The 17,500-nt window shown below is 38.2% G+C and overlaps 2 protein-coding genes across 7 annotated transcripts in view; one reads left to right on the top strand and one right to left on the bottom strand.

The window, feature by feature from the left end:
• The window catches only part of LOC125030905 (neuron navigator 3-like), a 228,712-nt gene extending 221,042 nt beyond the window's left edge, over positions 1-7,670 (top strand). For 5 of the 6 annotated variants that reach the window (XM_047621247.1, XM_047621244.1, XM_047621243.1 and 2 more), the window contains 10 exons: positions 386-527; positions 897-1,050; positions 1,492-1,685; positions 1,882-2,049; positions 2,252-2,487; positions 2,670-2,890; positions 3,195-3,318; positions 4,407-4,829; positions 5,178-5,274; positions 5,496-7,670. In XM_047621247.1, coding sequence (XP_047477203.1) covers positions 386-527; positions 897-1,050; positions 1,492-1,685; positions 1,882-2,049; positions 2,252-2,487; positions 2,670-2,890; positions 3,195-3,318; positions 4,407-4,829; positions 5,178-5,274; positions 5,496-6,239 — 2,503 coding nt within the window. In that variant the 3' untranslated portion in view covers positions 6,240-7,670. The remainder of the gene's footprint in view (positions 1-385; positions 528-896; positions 1,051-1,491; positions 1,686-1,881; positions 2,050-2,251; positions 2,488-2,669; positions 2,891-3,194; positions 3,319-4,406; positions 4,830-5,177; positions 5,275-5,495) is intronic. The other variant, XM_047621248.1, reaches the window with a different exon arrangement.
• Positions 7,671-10,873: 3,203 nt separating this feature from the next.
• LOC125031346 (tudor domain-containing 6-like) lies at positions 10,874-16,872 on the bottom strand. The gene is made up of 7 exons (XM_047622053.1): positions 16,703-16,872; positions 14,635-16,419; positions 13,911-14,522; positions 13,283-13,401; positions 12,874-12,997; positions 12,439-12,603; positions 10,874-11,555 (listed from the first exon to the last, which is right to left on the bottom strand). The coding sequence occupies exons 2-7, from the start codon at positions 15,914-15,916 to the stop codon at positions 11,374-11,376; spliced, it is 2,484 nt and encodes an 827-aa protein (XP_047478009.1). The 5' UTR covers positions 15,917-16,419; positions 16,703-16,872; the 3' UTR covers positions 10,874-11,373.
• Between the last annotated feature and the right edge of the window lie 628 nt (positions 16,873-17,500).

Here is a 17,500-nt window from a genome sequence, read left to right as displayed (position 1 = left end):
TTTCCTCTTCTATGTTTTCGATTTTCTTCTTTTTCTTTTTTTACTTGCATTTCTTCTGCTGTCGCTGCTTCTTTCTTTTTCTTTTTCATCATAATCTTTTTCTGTTTCTTCTTCTTTCTTTCTTTTTCTTTTTCTTTTTCTTTTTCTTTTTCTTTTTCTACTTCGTCCTTTATTCTTTCTTTTTTGAGGAGCTATGATAGGAATGTCCTGATGTATATTATATTATTCATCTGTAATGGAAAGTGAAGAGGGACAGGAGACGTGTCACAATTCCCACTGCGTATTTTAAATCTTATTATATAATTTTTATTTTATTTTATTTTTTCAATACCGAAACGCATCATACTGAAATAACCCGACTAATGGTATCCCCGAAATACACCAGACCTACCACCGAATCCGAGACCGTGGCCCAACTACGGCAGGAAGTCGCCGAAAAGGAGCGCGCCCTCACCGACTGCCGACTCGAGGTGCTTTCGGCCCAACACCAGCTACAAGCACAAGCAGACACCATCACCAGACTCCAGGTGAGTTATTGTGAAACTTATGAATATTGGGATTCAGATCATGGGAGAGAACGGAGAGGTGTGGTAATAAAGGGAATATTGCGATGTTATTTAATATCATGGAAGACTAATGCAAATTTTAGTTATTTATTCTGTACTTAAGGAAAATAATCAAACATTTCAGTCTTTTTACCACAACTTTCATATTTCCTTCAATTAATGAACAATAATCCGCCTCATTGTAATGCCCATAAAATTATACTAATGCCTACCACAGTGGACTCCATGTATATAATAGAGCATAATCCCATCTCTTTGCCAAAATTGCCTCCAAGTAATGAAGCGTATCCCAGTCTCCTTACCAAGAATCTGGTCTCACCTTTCCTTCAGGGCGAGGTAACCACCCTGCAGGAGGAGAACAACCGCCTGACAGCTCTGGTGAGGCAGCAGTACGGGCCGGCCGCCGACGCCTTACTGACCCCGCTCTCGCACACGCTCACGGGACTCACGCTCACCCGGAACACGATTCGAAATTCGATCACTGGTGAGCTTTTGTTCAGTTTTGTATGTCGACGAGAGGACCTTTTTGTTTGTTTTTTTATTTTGTATTATTATTATTGTTTCTATATATATACATTTTTTTTCTTTTTTTTTTTTTGTAATGATTAGGTGGTTATTGGTGACTTTGTTAGTGATTTTATAACTTGGTAGGATGAGTTCATAAAGATGTCGTTGACGATTGATGGGTATATCATATGGTCTACCGCCTGGCAAAATGTATTTTGAAGGTTATATTATTATAGTAGCATCAATTATTATTACTTCAATATTATATTTCTTTAAACTTCGAATCCCAGGAATTAATGTATCGTCACTTGATATGGTAACACTATTATTGATAGATTTTCTACAATATTGTCATCATAAAATCACCCAATCCCTTCCGAATCTCACTCGTTTTTTTTTATCTCCCTCACCCCTTCAGGAGGGAACATCTCCCCGCGCGAGGAGGGTCGGCGGGTGAAGGTGATGGTGGTCGGGAAGTCGGAGCTGGCCACGGCTCTGGACGCCGGCCGCGCCTCCGTCAGCGCCGGCCACCTCACGCACATTGGCAGCGTGACGATCGAGGCCAAGACGTCGTGGGAGGAGCTGGACGCCATGATTGCCAATACGCTGAAGGTAAATTCGTATTCTTTTTTTATTTACTTATTTTAGTGGGGGGGGTGACGGAGATCTTTTATAAGTAAGTTCCTTTTAATGATTTCCCTTCGTGGTGCCAGAATGTTAATACTAGTTAATACCGAAAAAAAATCGAAATATTACGATAATCAGTCACCCGAATAATTAAGAACCGAAATGAACCTTCTTTTTTCAGGATTATGGGAATCGCATTGATCCAGTCTCGGCCTTGGGACTCGACGGGGATTCGATCCTCTGTTACCGCATCGACGACATCATCGGCGCTCCCAACTTATCGCGTCCGGAGCTCTTGCCTTATGGGTACTGCGTGGGCGATGTGGATTCCCTCCACATTTGGCTCAAGGTAAAGATCGGGATACGCTTCTTGATTTCTGTAATTACCTTTTGGTGAAATAATGGATGAGGAATTTTTTTTTTTTTTTTTTTTTGATGAGGGTCGTATTGCTAATACTTTCATTTGATTAAATTTAGTACATGTGTATAACCATGGAACATATGTTTTGTTTTGTTTTTAAATCCGATTATTAACTTTTTTTTCTTCTTAGGGAGGGAATCAGAGACAGGACGGAGAAGCTGTCGGCAACGTTTCAACTGCCTCCTTCATTAACGTCACCCCTGCTACCTCGCTCAAACGTTTGGCCAATCTGCTGGTGGAGCACAGACGTCTTGTGCTGGCTGGTCCCCCTTCCTGCGGAAAGACGTTCCTGGCTAACGCTCTGGCCGAGTTCTTCATCACGAATTCCGGGAGGGAGCTCACCGAGGATGCTATTAAAACGTTTACGTAAGTCAGCGGGTGTTATTTTGAAGTGTTTTGTAAAATCTGTAAAAGACATAGCTGAATTCTGAACCAAGACTTCTTTCCTAACATTTGCCACAACACAGAACAATCCATAATTCCAGTACCTCTTTCCAATCTCAGTCACAGACGAACTGAACCGAAGTCCCTTCCCTTCCTAATTACAGAGTCACCGGCAGCAACTCCCTCGAAATGTGCCAGATGCTGTCGAGCTTGTGGCCCCGCGGTCTCTCCTCCACTGGCCGCTGCTCCAGTAGCCTCTCCAACACCACCAACACCACCAACACCAGTGCTGTCTCTTCCTCCAACACGTCAAGCACCTCCAACCACCACGAGTCTAGTCCAGCGCTTCCGGCAGTTATTATTATCGACGACATCCATGCGGCAGGCGAGTATTTAATATAGACACTGGATTTCGACATTTCATCATTATTATTCCTATTCTTATCATTATAATTATAATTACCAGTAGTAGCAGTAGTATCATTGTCATCATATTTTCATTCCCTGATAGGCCGCTCTTCTAAACCACTCGCTCCCTTTTCACCTGAGACCTTATTCCTTGCACCCCCCCCCCCCCCCCCGCTGCCATCTACCTACATAAATAATTTTTCTCGCAGCAGCATCGTCTATCATTATTATGACTGCTGTTATTACAATCATTATTGCTAATATTGACATTATACATTCAGGTGGTGTCGTCGAGACCCTGCAGCGGTGCCTGCCTGCGTCCATCCACTCGGGTCCCGCGATCATTGCGACCAGTTGCCCCACGGCGGCGCTGGCAACTCGCCTCCACATCCACTGCAATTTTAGGTATTTTGGAAAGAGGGGGACGTGTGGAGGGGCGATACAGAGGTGTTGGGGATGGCTGAGAGATTTTGGGACTAGTGAGAAGGTAGAGGAGGAGGGATAGTTGGAGATGGGAGAGAAGGGAGAGAGGCGGGAAGGAAGAGAGAGAGAGAGGTGTGTGCCTAAGGATAAGGGGTGAGGAGGAAGGAGGAAGAAAAATAAAGGGGAAACAGATGTAGAACAAATGTAGAAAAGGTATAAAAGAGAATATCTTCACAGTGCAAGAAATGTACTTGACAGGTTTCGATTATACCTTCGTAAGAATTATATGTATTTCTGACGTATATATTAGAACCGGTCAAGTACGTAATTTGCACTGTGAAGATATTCATTCTTATTCGTACCTTTACTACATGTGGAAAATGGTAGAGGGATGGGGGAGTGTGAGTGAGCGAGAGTCTGGGTTGAGGAGGGGAGGAGTGTAGGGAGGGAGGAGAGTGTAAAAGAAGGACGAAGAGGGAGAGGGAAAGGGAGCGGGAGAGCCAAGTTATACAGTAGCATTTTCATGCAAGATAGTTTAATTTGCATCCTACTGATTTCCTTACGTGCGTTATATATTGCTGTAGTATTTTTCTTTATCACAACTCAAAATTATACTTATTATATTCATAATGTGGTTTTGCTGGGTGAAACATGCCTCGAATGTTGACAATCTGAGTCCTGAATAATTACTGTATTAAACCTTTTGTGTGAACGCAACATGAATGTTAATCCAGGAATGCCTTAAGTTATTTTTTAGTAATGGTTTTCAAGACATACCATGGAATGCCGCAGCATGCCTAAGTTTAAGAGGAGTTTCCCAATATTATCTGAAATACTTAAGGATAGCTTTATTTCCTTACTCTGATAAGATGTTTAGAATTACAGCCCTTGACTGAATAACGTACATAACAGGAGACAGAACACAAATAAATTCCTAACTTATTTAAATACGGAAGAAAAAGTAGTATCAATAAGCATGGACTAGAGAAAATGCTCAGAAAGATAATTCAAGAAACCTCAGATTTTGAAAAACGAACACCTTCACCATGGGAGACTCGTATCTGTTTTAGATGGGCTACTTTGAGTACCCAGCAGGAGCCAGTCAGAGGCCTGCTCGGACGTGTACTTCGCCGGCGTGTTGTGGCAGCCGAGGTCGCCGCCAACACGAGGCTCCCCGATGCACACCACCTGGCCGAGTGGCTGACGCGCTTGTGGCTCCACCTGAACACACTCCTGTCTGGCCACTGTGGCTCGCATGAGGTTGGCGTTGGGCCAGGGTTGTTGATTGACTGTCCCATGGGCCAGGAGGAGACACAGGTGTGGTTCACCGAGATATGGAACACGCGTTTGGTTCCACATATCATAGCGACGGTGAAGGCCTCGTCTACTTCGAGCACAGGATTGCTGGATACGTGGACGGATCCTTTGGACTGGGTGCTTGCTACGTATCCTTGGCATGGAAATGCTGCTTGTGGGCCTGATCAGCTTACGAGGTATGATTCTGAGCTGAAGTGTGTTTAATGCTTTACTTTTAAGCAAGGTTATAATATTTTTGTGAAAGCCTTATTCAATATATTAATTTAGTTGCATGTGCTGCCTCTTTTACAAAGGAAATAAGGTGTTACCAATTTTTTTTTATAAAGAGTGTTGATTGCTTCAGCATTGCTACAGTCATTTCAGAGATATTTTACATTACCAAAGTCTGAATGCATGTACCACCAAGCACCTTTTTAAAACTGTTATTCAGCACATTTGAATGCATGTCTTAAATTGTGCACTGGAATGAATTTCTGCTTCTATTGAGGATTATGCACCTACCCTAAATATGCACTTTCATTCAGAATTCCAGTAAGTGATGTTAGTCAACAGAGCGGAAACACTTCAAGCTCAAGGTTGTCACCACTCCGAGCTCATGTGCCACTTAGCATCCATCAGCAGGTTTGTCAAAAGCGTGTAGAGGTCAACTTGTATGCAAATGACTAGTTTGTCTAGATGTTACAGTCACCAAGTCACTTCACCTAAATTTACTTCATCCACTAGAAGATAAAAACTAAAGAATAAAATTACCTCAACTTTAACCCCTTTTCTTGTAAACTGTATTTATCAGGGAAGTTAACAATGTTTGATGAAACCTGCTTTTTTTTTTTTTTTTTAATCAGATTTCAAAGAGTGAGTCCGTGTATGCTACACCCCAACTATCAGGAAGAGGACCTCTGATACAAGGAAGTGCCCTTGGTACTGGGCAGACAGGACTCATCTCCAGCAGGAGCAGCAGCACCAGCAGCTTTGCAGCAAGAAATCATGTGACTGTGCAAGCAGACAGCTCAGAGAGTGGAGTCAATAGTCTGGTTTCTTCTAGTCGAAAAAGAAGCGATAGCAACACTAGTGTGTCCAAAATGGAAGTAAATGAAAAGAGAGACAGTTCTGTAGATGGTGCGCCCCCTTTACCATTGAGGAGGTACGACTCGAACAACCAAGGGAAGAGCCTGTATTCATCCCTCTCTCGACCCAAGGTTAACATACATGAGAACAGAAATAGCTGTGAATTGATGAATGGGGTGGAAGTCAATTCTACGGCTGATGAGACCAGTGATGAGGCTATGGAAAGTGACAGTAACAGTACCGGCAGTGTAAAAGATGCTGAGATTTTCAAGTCAACCCGGCCAGTAGAACCAATATATCATAGTATTGGGATGAAGAACAAAATCATCATGGATGCTGACGGGAAACTTTCGACGTTCAACAAAAAACCTCAGCCTCTGGATGTTCTTGCCAAGAATGCAATCAATGCTTGTGGTCTTTCACCAGATTGTGTGAAAATCATTCATGGATCCAAAAGGGATTTGAAAGATATCTCCAAAGAACTAACCACAACATTTAAGCCAGTTGAAACAGCTATGTAGGGTATTTTGACTGCTGTAAAAATTTAATATATTACCATGTTTTTGGTGTCTCTTTCCTTCTTATGGTAACGGATAAAAGTAGTATTCCCAAAAAAGAAAAAAAAAATGTATCTAATACAGAGTAGCATGATATAGAAGAATGAGAATCCCTTGTCATATCTTTTTACTTTAATTGTTATTACTTAAGTAGCAACTATTTATATATAAATACTTCTTTTCATACACTCCGCATACAGATATACACAGTATATACAGAATGTCCTTTCTACCTTGACCTGTGATTGTGTGTCAGAAAAAGAAAAGTATTATCAATCTTCACATATTCATATAGGTATTAAGAAAACTTTTTATGTAGGAAAAAAAAAAAAAAAAAAAAGTAGCTTTTATGTACATAACTGACAAAGGTTTAAAGGGCCTAGGTAATACCGGTACTTATATTCTGAGCCATTCTTTTATATTCAAAATCACTGCTTAAAAAACTTTAGATCAGTGATAAAGAAAGGAATATTTTTTGAAAAATTTACTTGAAAGTAATACATCACTGAAGATTAATATTGGATAACAAAGGAGGCCTTACTTCGTGCCTTATACAATTGTTTAAAGATAAGCTAACTAAAATAATCCAGTTACATCAATAAGCAGTTATAGAATAGCTTCTGACTTTGCTAATTCAATTATATCAGTACAATTTATTAATTGTGCACAGCTACAGATAGAACAAAGTTAGGGCTTTGACATCAATAAAATGTCTATATTCATTTCATAAATGAATATAACATGTCATGAGCAAAGATCAGAAACCATTTCTATTTTGATATTAGTGAGGAAAGATCTAGATTTATATATACTGCATTATAATTACAAAGATAAAAGTAAATTGCATGATTTTAGATGTAAAGGAGTGTTTGTTCATGCTTTGATGAACTCTGGGGCAACAAGTGTTTTATATTTCACGTTACCAAAATTTAAAACAAAATACATGTAAAACAAATGAACAAGCAAATATAAAAATTTAAACAAATTAAAGAAAAACATACTACACGATCTTTGCATCACAGATGAAACCATAGAGAATTACTGGTACTTGAACTTTTTTTTTGTAATTTGAATGCATCCATTATTTTTTGGCTGAATTTTATCAGTATCCTGATAAAATTTAACTCAGAAAGGTAATGTTACGAACCTATTTTCAGGTTCCCAAGTGAATGAAAATCGTAATAAAGTATCTCACTATTACTTCTGAGATGGAAGTAATTCTACTGAGATTGTACAAAAAATTTCATATTCTCAGGTGTGTTATGCAAAGATCAACACTACAATAGTGTTTATTTAAACACAAGAAGATAAGACAGTTATATTGTATAAAGTTGTATTTCTCTTATACATATCCAAAGAACCCTTTATAATAAATAATAAAGTTTATTTAATAAAGATGCTTCCTTTTCTTTGCTTTTCCTCTAACATTTTTTTGACATACTGATAATAAACAATACCTACTGCTGGTAATTTCCTTGGTATAAGTAATTGCAACTGCAAGAAAGTAATTTATCACATGTCTAATTATATCCTACTAAATGAATAACCAACTACACAGCTAATAAACTTTGAGATAAAACACTCCCACAGCTACTTTTTTCTGCATTATCCTTTAGTGCTCCAACTTAATGAATGTACAATGAAGCTTTTACCCAAATTCTGCTTACTTCTGTTAACCCACTGACACTTGGATGGGATAGACCCTATCCACTGTGGTTTTTATTTATTAATTTTGTCTACAAATATGTGGCTCTAGAAGCTCCTTAGTTATGAATTCAATTACTGGTCCTGCCTATTTTACCTGCTTATCCTTTTCCTTTATTTTTGGAAAGATTTGTTTTATTTTTTATTACTATTAACACTGTTAATAATAGTAGTCATAATGTCATTAATAATAATCAGAGTATCAATATTAACCCATTTTATGTTCTGTTCCATGTAATTTTTGGTGAATTTTGTTACATACAGATGGCTCCACATGTGCTCAGCCGGCAAGGAGTCTATCAGTAGGCCCTAGTTACCGATCCTGATTTCCCCATTCCTTGAATTGGGGGGGAAATTAATACCATTGCTATCGATGCTGTTATTATTGTTACTGATGTTATGATTATTAATTTGCCATTAAAATATTTGATACAATGAAATGATACAAAAGACCCTTTCTTAAAGTGAAAGAAAAGGGTAAATGAAGTAAGTAGTTTCTAATAACTGACTATTTGGTGATTAAGAACTTGTAGAGCCATCTATATGTAAATACAATAAATAAACGTGTATTACAGTGGGCATGGCATGTATTCTTGCCACATGGGTCGAATGGGTTAATAACACAAGGAAAAAAAAAAAAAAGCTCAAGGAATGGGAAGTCAGGTGATATTATGATGTCTACTCATTGATTCCTTGGTGGCTGAGCAATTGTGGAGCCACCCATGTGTAGTAATATTTCACATAACTAAACTACAGTGAACATAACATTTTTCTGCAGGCATTTGGGTTAAACTGTCTATGTACTGCAAAATTTTTGATGCTAAAAATAAATAACAATCTTCCCTGACAAGGATTCAAACCTCTGTCACTCCAGGTATGACCCAGAAGGAGCAGTAATATACTACCCAGACCACAGGACACCCAAGGAGAAGGATTGTGCAACTAGGATCATACTAACTCCATGGACATTACCTATCTACTCGTACGAAAGTAATGATAGGCAAGATTTACAAACAATCCCCGTTGTCAAGGAAGGTTGCCATTTATCTATATCAATGAGTTACAGCATTAATCCATCTTCCTCTGTATTCCTCTCAGTAAAGTACATATGCAGCTCTAACAATATTTAACCATAGCAATAATGACAATACAGTAATACTAATTAAGTTTGCATTCCTCATTCTCAGGGCACTAAAACTAATAAAAGGCCATAGTGCTGGTAAAATTATTGAGAATTGCAAAATATACAAAATAAAGTCAAGCTGTAATGACTTAACCCAATGCCGATGGAAATGGCATGTACGTACATGCCATACCCACTGAGTTTACTTTATTAACTGTTTTTCCACATAGATGGCTACACTTGTACTAAGTTACCAATGAGCCAATTACGAGTATTGCCAGTCTTACCTGTTTACCCTTTTCGTTAATTTACGAAAATATTTTACGTTATCTTACTTTGTTGTTGCTAATGTTTATAACATTCGAGTAATTATAATGTCTATAATAATAATAACACCATCAGTATTCATAGCATCAGTAAGAAATATATTTTTCTTGCCAACTCCAGGCAAGGTAAAATCAGGTAAGGTCACAAGGTCTGCTAATTGACTCTTTTGTGGCTAAGCACTAGCAGAGCCATCTATGTACAGACATTTCACAATTTTTTTTTTAAATGGGCACAGCATTTTCCCAGCAGCATTGGGGTTAAAAGGTAAATTATCAAAAACAAAACAAAACGACAAAAAATAAAAATAAAAGACTTTATTTTTTACCAAAAATAGTGAAATAAAAAAGAAAACATCTCAAAGAGTACATCATAATGAAGTATGGTAACATTTTTTTTTTTTCTAATAAAAAAAATTACAATGCTAAACAATTTCACAAAGACAAATTACATCGCCATCATCACCATCTGAGTCAAAGTTGGTTTTATATCCAAGTGGACCATTGGGGGCATGCAGTAGGGTGGCTAGTTAATTTATGCCCCAACTCTGACTCCTGCTAATGCCAGTACTCATTCACAGCTGAGGTAACTGGGAGGAGCCAGTTTGGCACAAGAACTTGCTATGGCATCAATATGTTACTAAAAAAAAAAAGTCTTTTTAATAACAATCTACAATACATACACATGCAGTTCAGAGTTAAAAGAAAAAGAAACAGAAAATCAATTTCTCTCTTCAAACTTTTTATGAAAAAAAAAGCATAATTGAACTATGAAATTATTCTTTCCCATTCATACATTTTACAATATATGTCACAATGGATCATGATTACATCCTTTACAAAGATCCTCAGACTATGAAACTAATAATTTTTACAGTTAAGTAAATAAATACAAAATGTATTACTGGATATACGACTTGAATTCATTGAAATGTAAAAAAGAATTATGTTCACATCTTTCCTTACTAGAAGTGTAGAAAAAAGGAGAGGAGGGAGGGAGGGAGGGAGGGAGGGAGGGAGGGAGGGAGGGAGGGAGGGAGGGAGGGAGGGAGGGAGGGAAGGAGGGAGGGTGGGAAGGAGGGAGGGTGGGAAGGAGGGAGGGTGGGAAGGAGGGAGGGTGGGAAGGAGGGAAGGAGGGAAGGAGGGAAGGAGGGAGGGAGGGAGGGAGGGAGGGAGAGGGAATGAGAGAGAGAGAGAGAGAGAGAGAGAGAGAGAGAGAGAGAGAGAGAGAGAGAGAGAGAGAGAGAGAGAGAGAGAGAGAGAGAGAGAGACAGATAGACAGAGACTGAGACAGACAGAAGATAAAAGAGGAGAAAAAGGAGAAAGAGAAGAGAGAAGAAAAAGGAGACAGATAAAAGGGGGAAATGAAGATGGAAAAGAACAAGAAACAAGAGAACAAAAAGAGAAAAAGGCGGAGGAAAAAAGGACTGAAAGAAGAGGAGAAAAAAAAAAAAAAAATAAAAAAGTAAGAGGAGGAGAAAAAAGAGAGTCGAAGAAAGGGGAGAGAGAGATGGGAAGAAGGCAGTGGTGGAGGGAGGTAAAGGGGAAGAAAAACAATCACTGACAGTTTCTCAAATGTAAAAATATACTCATGCTATCGGTAATTCAGACATATTATTACTTCATTATTCAAAGAGAATATCTTTCCTTATTTTTTCTGGCTAATTCTACAATATGCATCTAAACAGCATGAATAAAAATACAGTATTACATAAAACTCAAATTGTAACTGAAATTACGAATAGGTTTACCGTACCCGGCTTTGGTAAGGACTAAATAATTACATAACCATCTTATTCAATATACTAAAGAAAATAGGGTTTAGCAAACAAAACAGAGAATTATTATCCTTTTTCATTAAATTATTTATTCTTAATACTTAAAGAATTATAGAAAAGAGATGAAATAAAAGAATAACAAAAGAAAAACAAATAAAAGAAAAACAAAACTAGCTTTCCCTACAAACGAGGCCTTCTGACACAAGGCTATTAACAACTGATGGTACGTTAATAACATACGTTCCGTCCTCTTTGTTATGGCTCACAACCGTAACGCTCACTGGAGTATTCTTCGGCAGCAGCTCCGGCAAACGTTCATAGGCCTCCTCTTTCACGCCTTCTATGGATATGCCTAGTTGAAGTAAAGATATCATGATTATGATGTCCTATTATTTCTGTCACAGTGTTGACATTTCTGTCTTTGCAAATAAAGAAATATATTTTTCCTCTTCCTAAAACATGTCTGAGTGAAAACATTTCAATTTGAAAAGTGTGTATATCTCCACTCCTTTCTTAATGTAAAAGATGGAACATAGTTTAATCGTCAAAATAAATTTCATTGGAATTTTTAAGTCATTCAGGATTCAGAGGAAGAAGAAAAGTAGAAGAACAAGCTGTAGAAAAAGATGGTGAAGAAGAAGGAAAAGGCAGAAGAATGATGCTGATTCCCTGTTTCTGGTATTTCCTTGAAGTTTGTGTGGAACTGCATCATTCTTTTCCATGCATGCTGAACGTGTCTAAGAATGGAAAAGTATGGTTGTGTATGGCATGAATCATAAAGCTGAGGTTCCACAAGCCTTATTTAGCTCTGGGACCTAACCCAGAACAAATCCTGATATACCATATTTTTTTGTTGGATCTGACAACATTGTCTGGAGAACTAGGGTAAGAAGACCCAAAGCATTTTTTACCTAGATCCAGATTTTTTTTCTTTTTTCTTCATGGTTCATGATGGTCTAAAGACTATAAACATTTTAGAAGTTTGTTAAACATTAATATGAAGTTATGACACATTATTAAAACTATTTGAAAGGAGGAAGGCAGTCAGGTTTGTTCAGGGTGGACGAGGTGAACTAAAACGATGTCTGTTGACAAGACATCCACAAAGATGCCCTTGGGATTAACTTCATCTATTCAGCAACAATCTTTTATATAATTGGGATTTGGAAAGAAAAAGAAGAAGAAGAAGAAGAAGAAGAAAAAAAAAAACAAGTATAACAACACAAAATTCGTACCTTTCAAAATGCAATGAAGAGCAATACATGGTAATTCCAGGAAAGAATCTGGAATCTGACATATCCTATTATGGGGAACATTTTCATGGTTTCCATAATCAACGAAGAACACAGCCGCAGTTTCAACATCACTACCTACGCACACTCCTCTGTACCACTGATCATCTGGAAGGAGAGAAACAACTTCTTATTTAAAGTTTAAATTCTGGTGAGAGGATAAATTTAATAATCAGTTGTAGAAAAGCTCTTAAATGACTTGTTGCAAATAAGTTAACATGTTAAATACATGACAATATGAGGAAAAGAGGTGACTAAGTCAATCTTTCTTTTTGACAGATTTAAATTTTCTTGCTCAGTGATATTCATTTTTTTTTTTTTTCATAGGGTTTGCTTTCTATAATAATGGCAAATTCATTAAGCAATCCTTATTCTCACCTTCACTGAATTTTGCAAGGCACATTTCACCGACACGTGGTCTATACAGCCCTATTCTGCTATTACAGTACTGGTTCATAGTCACACTCAGTTCTTCCAATTTATCGTACAAGTCTAAAGACTCCTGGAGGGGTAGAGAATAGCTTAAATAAATACTTCATAGACAGATGCTATAAATGTCCAATTCTTTGTCAAAAAATATATCAATTAAACATCACATCACCCATACAAAGTGAGGCACATCCTGAAGATAGTATGCATATACGAAATACTACAGTTAAAAAGGTATGTGTGAACTTCCTCCTAAAAATAACAAAACTACAATGGATACCACACAATTCTACATACTTTTCTATGCAATCAACTTAATACATGACAATAAAATACCACAACACAGATCCTGACTCACATATGGAACAACACTTATGGCATGTGGGCTGCTTGCTTCCAACACAATGATGATTACTTTGTCAGAAATTGGCAGAGATGTTGACTTACATTCCTCGTACATTCTTATCTTACAGGTTGCTGGATATGTAAGGGGGAAAAATATTCATTACCTTAAAATACTAAAACAAAATTACATACAAAAGCATGGCATAAAACAATAAAATTCTGTAAACTGCAAGCCATACATTTTGGTATAATCATGAAATTACTTCATACATGAAACAATTTTACTGTAAAACATTTAGCCTTTAAACAAGCAAAAAATAAAACATAGCTTTTATACAAATGAAGCTGTTTCATAACCAAACTGAATACAATATTTTCAAACTTTATAAACTCTTAAGACCTAAACTCCTTTGGAAATATACACTAAAATAGCAACTTACACAATCAACTGCAGATATCAATATTGAGATATCTTTACTACATCAAATTAGCATGCTGAATAGGCAAATGTTTAATCCCCAATCCAAAATGTATAATAATAATGATAATCATAATTAAATCAGAATATGAATTAAATACACATCATAGCTTCTATACATAATACCTTCCCATCAATGATAGAAATAATAATTAATTCCTACCAGATTCTGAAGCCACTTTTGATACTGACAAATGAGCATCATCTGACTTGCATCCACTTGAGGAGGTATTTGCTGTTGCTGGCTGTTCTGCAATGTCCAGTTGCATATTGCTTGTTAGCTTTACTTTGACAGGCTTTTCTGTTGGCTCACTGTTCCCCAAGGGAGAGGGCTTGCCAGATGAAACTTCTACTGCAGATATGGTGTCACTGACCACCATCACCTCAGCTCTATCCTGTTTATGAAGTTGCTCTGTTAACACATTTCTCCCAGAAGCATCAAAAAGCTCAAACTCTAATGGTTCTATTCCTTTGGAATACATAAGAAGCTGCTTCTGGCCATCTACAAGAGCCTGCAACTTTGTTCTTGCAATAGAATCATTCCTTGACACTTCAGCCACTTTCACTTTTACACAGAATCTGTGATCTCTCATGAAATTTTCTGTAAAGGTACAAATGTTTTCCTTGTGGATCTGCTCTTGGTTGCCAAAATCACAAAGGTGAACTGTAATCTGTTCATCATTAACTGCCAGCACTTCACAGCGGTACCATATCTCTTCACTTATAACAAATCCGCAGACCATTTCACCAACAGTGATACTGTCAGGAACTTTGCCTGAAATACACAATAAAAAGTTTATTAAAGATTAGTTAAGCAAAAGAAAAGAAAAGGGGACAATTACATATTGCAAATTTTAATTTGATTTTTTCTCTTAACATGTACTAACCTTTCTGACAATGGCTATTCATATCAAATTGCAGTTTCCCAAAAGCATTAACAGTGCTCTCAGACACAATTTGCACATAAAGCATGCTATCCTCTGTTAACCAAATAGGAAGGACTGTATATTCTTTCTCTGGTTCAACACTGGTAGATGGTAGATCACGTGCCCAAAACTTATTGGTGATTCCAGATAATTTGTCTTTAGGAGTTGTGAATACACCAGTTCCTTGCTTACTTTCACCTTCACTTGTGGCTCTGCCTGCATGAGATGTATCATCCATGGTTTTAGGAGAGGAATGTTCCAAAGGCTTGTCTGTCTTGTTACCCATTTCTAATCTTTTTTGTGTTCCACCAACTCTGCTCCCAGTGTTGAGGCGAGAATTTCCATTTGCAGCCCCAGAAACCAATACTGAATGGGGAATAAATCTACATACATCTGCTGCTCTATCTGATGTTTGTTTTGTGGTAGCTACATGGGTTCCCTGAGCTGCAGAGCCTTTGATGAAAGAGCTTTCTGAATTGTTATTCACTTCTACATCATAAACACTTCCTGTGGGTGTGATTTGTTGTGTATGATTAGGGAGGCCTGTGTACCATGACCGTAAAATGTAATATGCCAATATCTTGCCAGAATTTTCAGATTTAATACCAATCTTGAGAGAGCTTGTTTTCTTGCCCATCACCTGGATAGTTATCTGCTTGTCAGGAACAATAAGAGCCTCGAGCTCTTTCTGATACTCAGGCCTTACCAAAGCATGCAATTTGCCAATCATAGAGTAGCCAGGAAAATCTGTCAAAGGTCCTGGAGGCAAAGCTTTAACTTTGTCAACCTTTTCCACATCTCCAAAATCAATATGACACACACTGTACTCCTCTTCTTCTACATCATGAACATATGAACGGTACCATGACCCATCCTGCCTGGATAATGCAGCTACCAGAGAACCACGCACTGCTTTGAAGTCTGGATCCATGGGTATGCTAGGAAGAACCTCTAGGACTTGGTCAAGAACACTATCTGATGTCTCCACCATCAAGGTTAAAGTGAAAGTTTTGTAGTCCCCTTTGTTAGATATAACAGCTCCTTGGTACTCGCAGCCAACCTGAACCTTATCAGCCAGAGTACGTTGTTCTGGAGGTAAACTACCATTGCTTATGGTAGCTCGAGGTCCATTACTTAGTCTGTTGAGAATGGTTTTTTGAGTTTCAGTAAGATTTAATTCATCCACTTTAGTAGGGAGAGACTTTTGTGTCTGGAGTGATGACCTCATCATTTCTTGAGCCATTTAGTGATTGATCTGCAGAGCTGTTCTGGTTTGCTTCCCTTGAATCTGTAACTGGATTGAAACTAGGTTCTCCATTGCCAAAATTACCATTGGCATGGTATGGTCTCCTTAATTTACCTGTTGGAATTTTCTGACTGTGACCATTAATCTTCCGAGATGACATCCCTTTCTCTGAGACCTGATTCTTTTCTGAAAGCCTGGCATCTTTTGTAGTTGCTGAATGATCCTGCTCTCTCCATCCAGCTGAAATTTTAGCAACTTGACCATTCTGGTTTGAAGAAGTTCCCACAGCTTCCTGGGGAATACTTCTATTAGTGTCACTGGCCAATGAACCATCATCCTCATTGCTGGAAAATGAAGGATTCTGAAAAGCTGGTGCCACTACCCTGCATTCGCTCCCTATGTTCCTTTTGTTCTGCATGGACTGACTGACTTCACTTCTGTTGGTCTTTTGGGCATCCAAGAGAAGTGAACTGCTGTAGCTGTCTGCATCTTCCAAAGGGCTGAAATATTAAAGAATTGGGGAAAGGGGCAATTACAACTCCTGAATCTTCTTTAGCAACAAATTGTAAACTTCAACATTTCAATATGTAAACTGGAGATGGCTACTTGCTACATTTCTGCAAACTGAATAAATATAATGCAAACCAGATCAGGTAAGGAAGGGAAGTAAAAGGAAGCAGAAAAAGATCAAGAAGAAATACAGACACAAAGATAATGAGGCAAAGAGACCACTGTCCACAGAGCTAAACATAATTAAATTCGCAAAAAACACTCAAAACTTACGGAGGAGGGGAACACTTCTCCCTGTGGTAAAACCAGTCGTCCACCTGGCAGAGCTTTCCACAATACCATGCCTTGCAGACAGAGCACCTCAGCTGACCTAAAACACCACAGGCTACACAGGGTCGGGGTCGCCTGTATCCTACAGCAACACTACCACAGCCTATCTCCATGACTGCCTAGGTAAATCAGTAAAAGGAGAATTCAGATGTAATTATAGACGTAATTGTGGTTGTTTTCCTATCCTTAAAAGAAAAAAATATCTAATATGTACACATTAAAAAATAAAAGAGGAAATAGCGTATGCATAACTTCTCTCTAACTATTTTCTTGCAATCTTTATACAGGTGTAAATTTCTTTCCATATAAACCCTGGTAAAATATTCTTACATTTTTACCCTGAATGAAACATAAAATAAAAAGAACAACATACATCATCTACTGGCTTGTTGACCTCCAAGGATCGCGGTGCTGGTGAGTCGTAACTGGAAACATACTGGTCTGTAAGTCCGAGCTCTATATACATTTATGTATTTGTGTGTGTGTGTGTGTGTGTGTGTGTGTGTGTGTGTGTGTGTGTGTGTGTGTGTGTGTGTGTGTGTGTGTGTGTGTGTGTGTGTGTGTGTGCGTGTGCGTGTGCGTGTGCGTGTGCGTGTGCGTGTGCGTGTGCGTGTGCGTGTGCGTGTGCGTGTGCGTGTGTGTGTGCGCGTGTGTGTGTGTGTGTGCGCGTGTGTGCATGTGCTAGCATGTGCACTTCTCATGTGTGATAATGAGAGAGAACTTTATAGAGTTAAACAAAAC

This window comes from Penaeus chinensis, chromosome 12 (assembly GCF_019202785.1).
Source record: "Penaeus chinensis breed Huanghai No. 1 chromosome 12, ASM1920278v2, whole genome shotgun sequence".
Lineage (NCBI taxonomy): Eukaryota > Metazoa > Arthropoda > Malacostraca > Decapoda > Penaeidae > Penaeus > Penaeus chinensis.
The sequence above is the reverse complement of the archived record's forward strand: the minus strand, read 5'-3'. Positions and strand labels throughout refer to the sequence as shown.

Excerpts from the sequence above, each read along its gene's own strand:
- LOC125031346 (XM_047622053.1), bottom strand. The coding sequence starts at position 15,916 with ATGGCTCAAGAAATGATGAGGTCATCACTCCAGACACAAAAGTCTCTC. Across the intron at positions 12,998-13,282 it reads CCATAAGTGTTGTTCCATAT|GAGTCTTTAGACTTGTACGA; the intron begins GTGAGTCAGGAT and ends CTACCCCTCCAG. Across the intron at positions 12,604-12,873 it reads CCTTGCAAAATTCAGTGAAG|ATGATCAGTGGTACAGAGGA; the intron begins GTGAGAATAAGG and ends CTCTCCTTCCAG.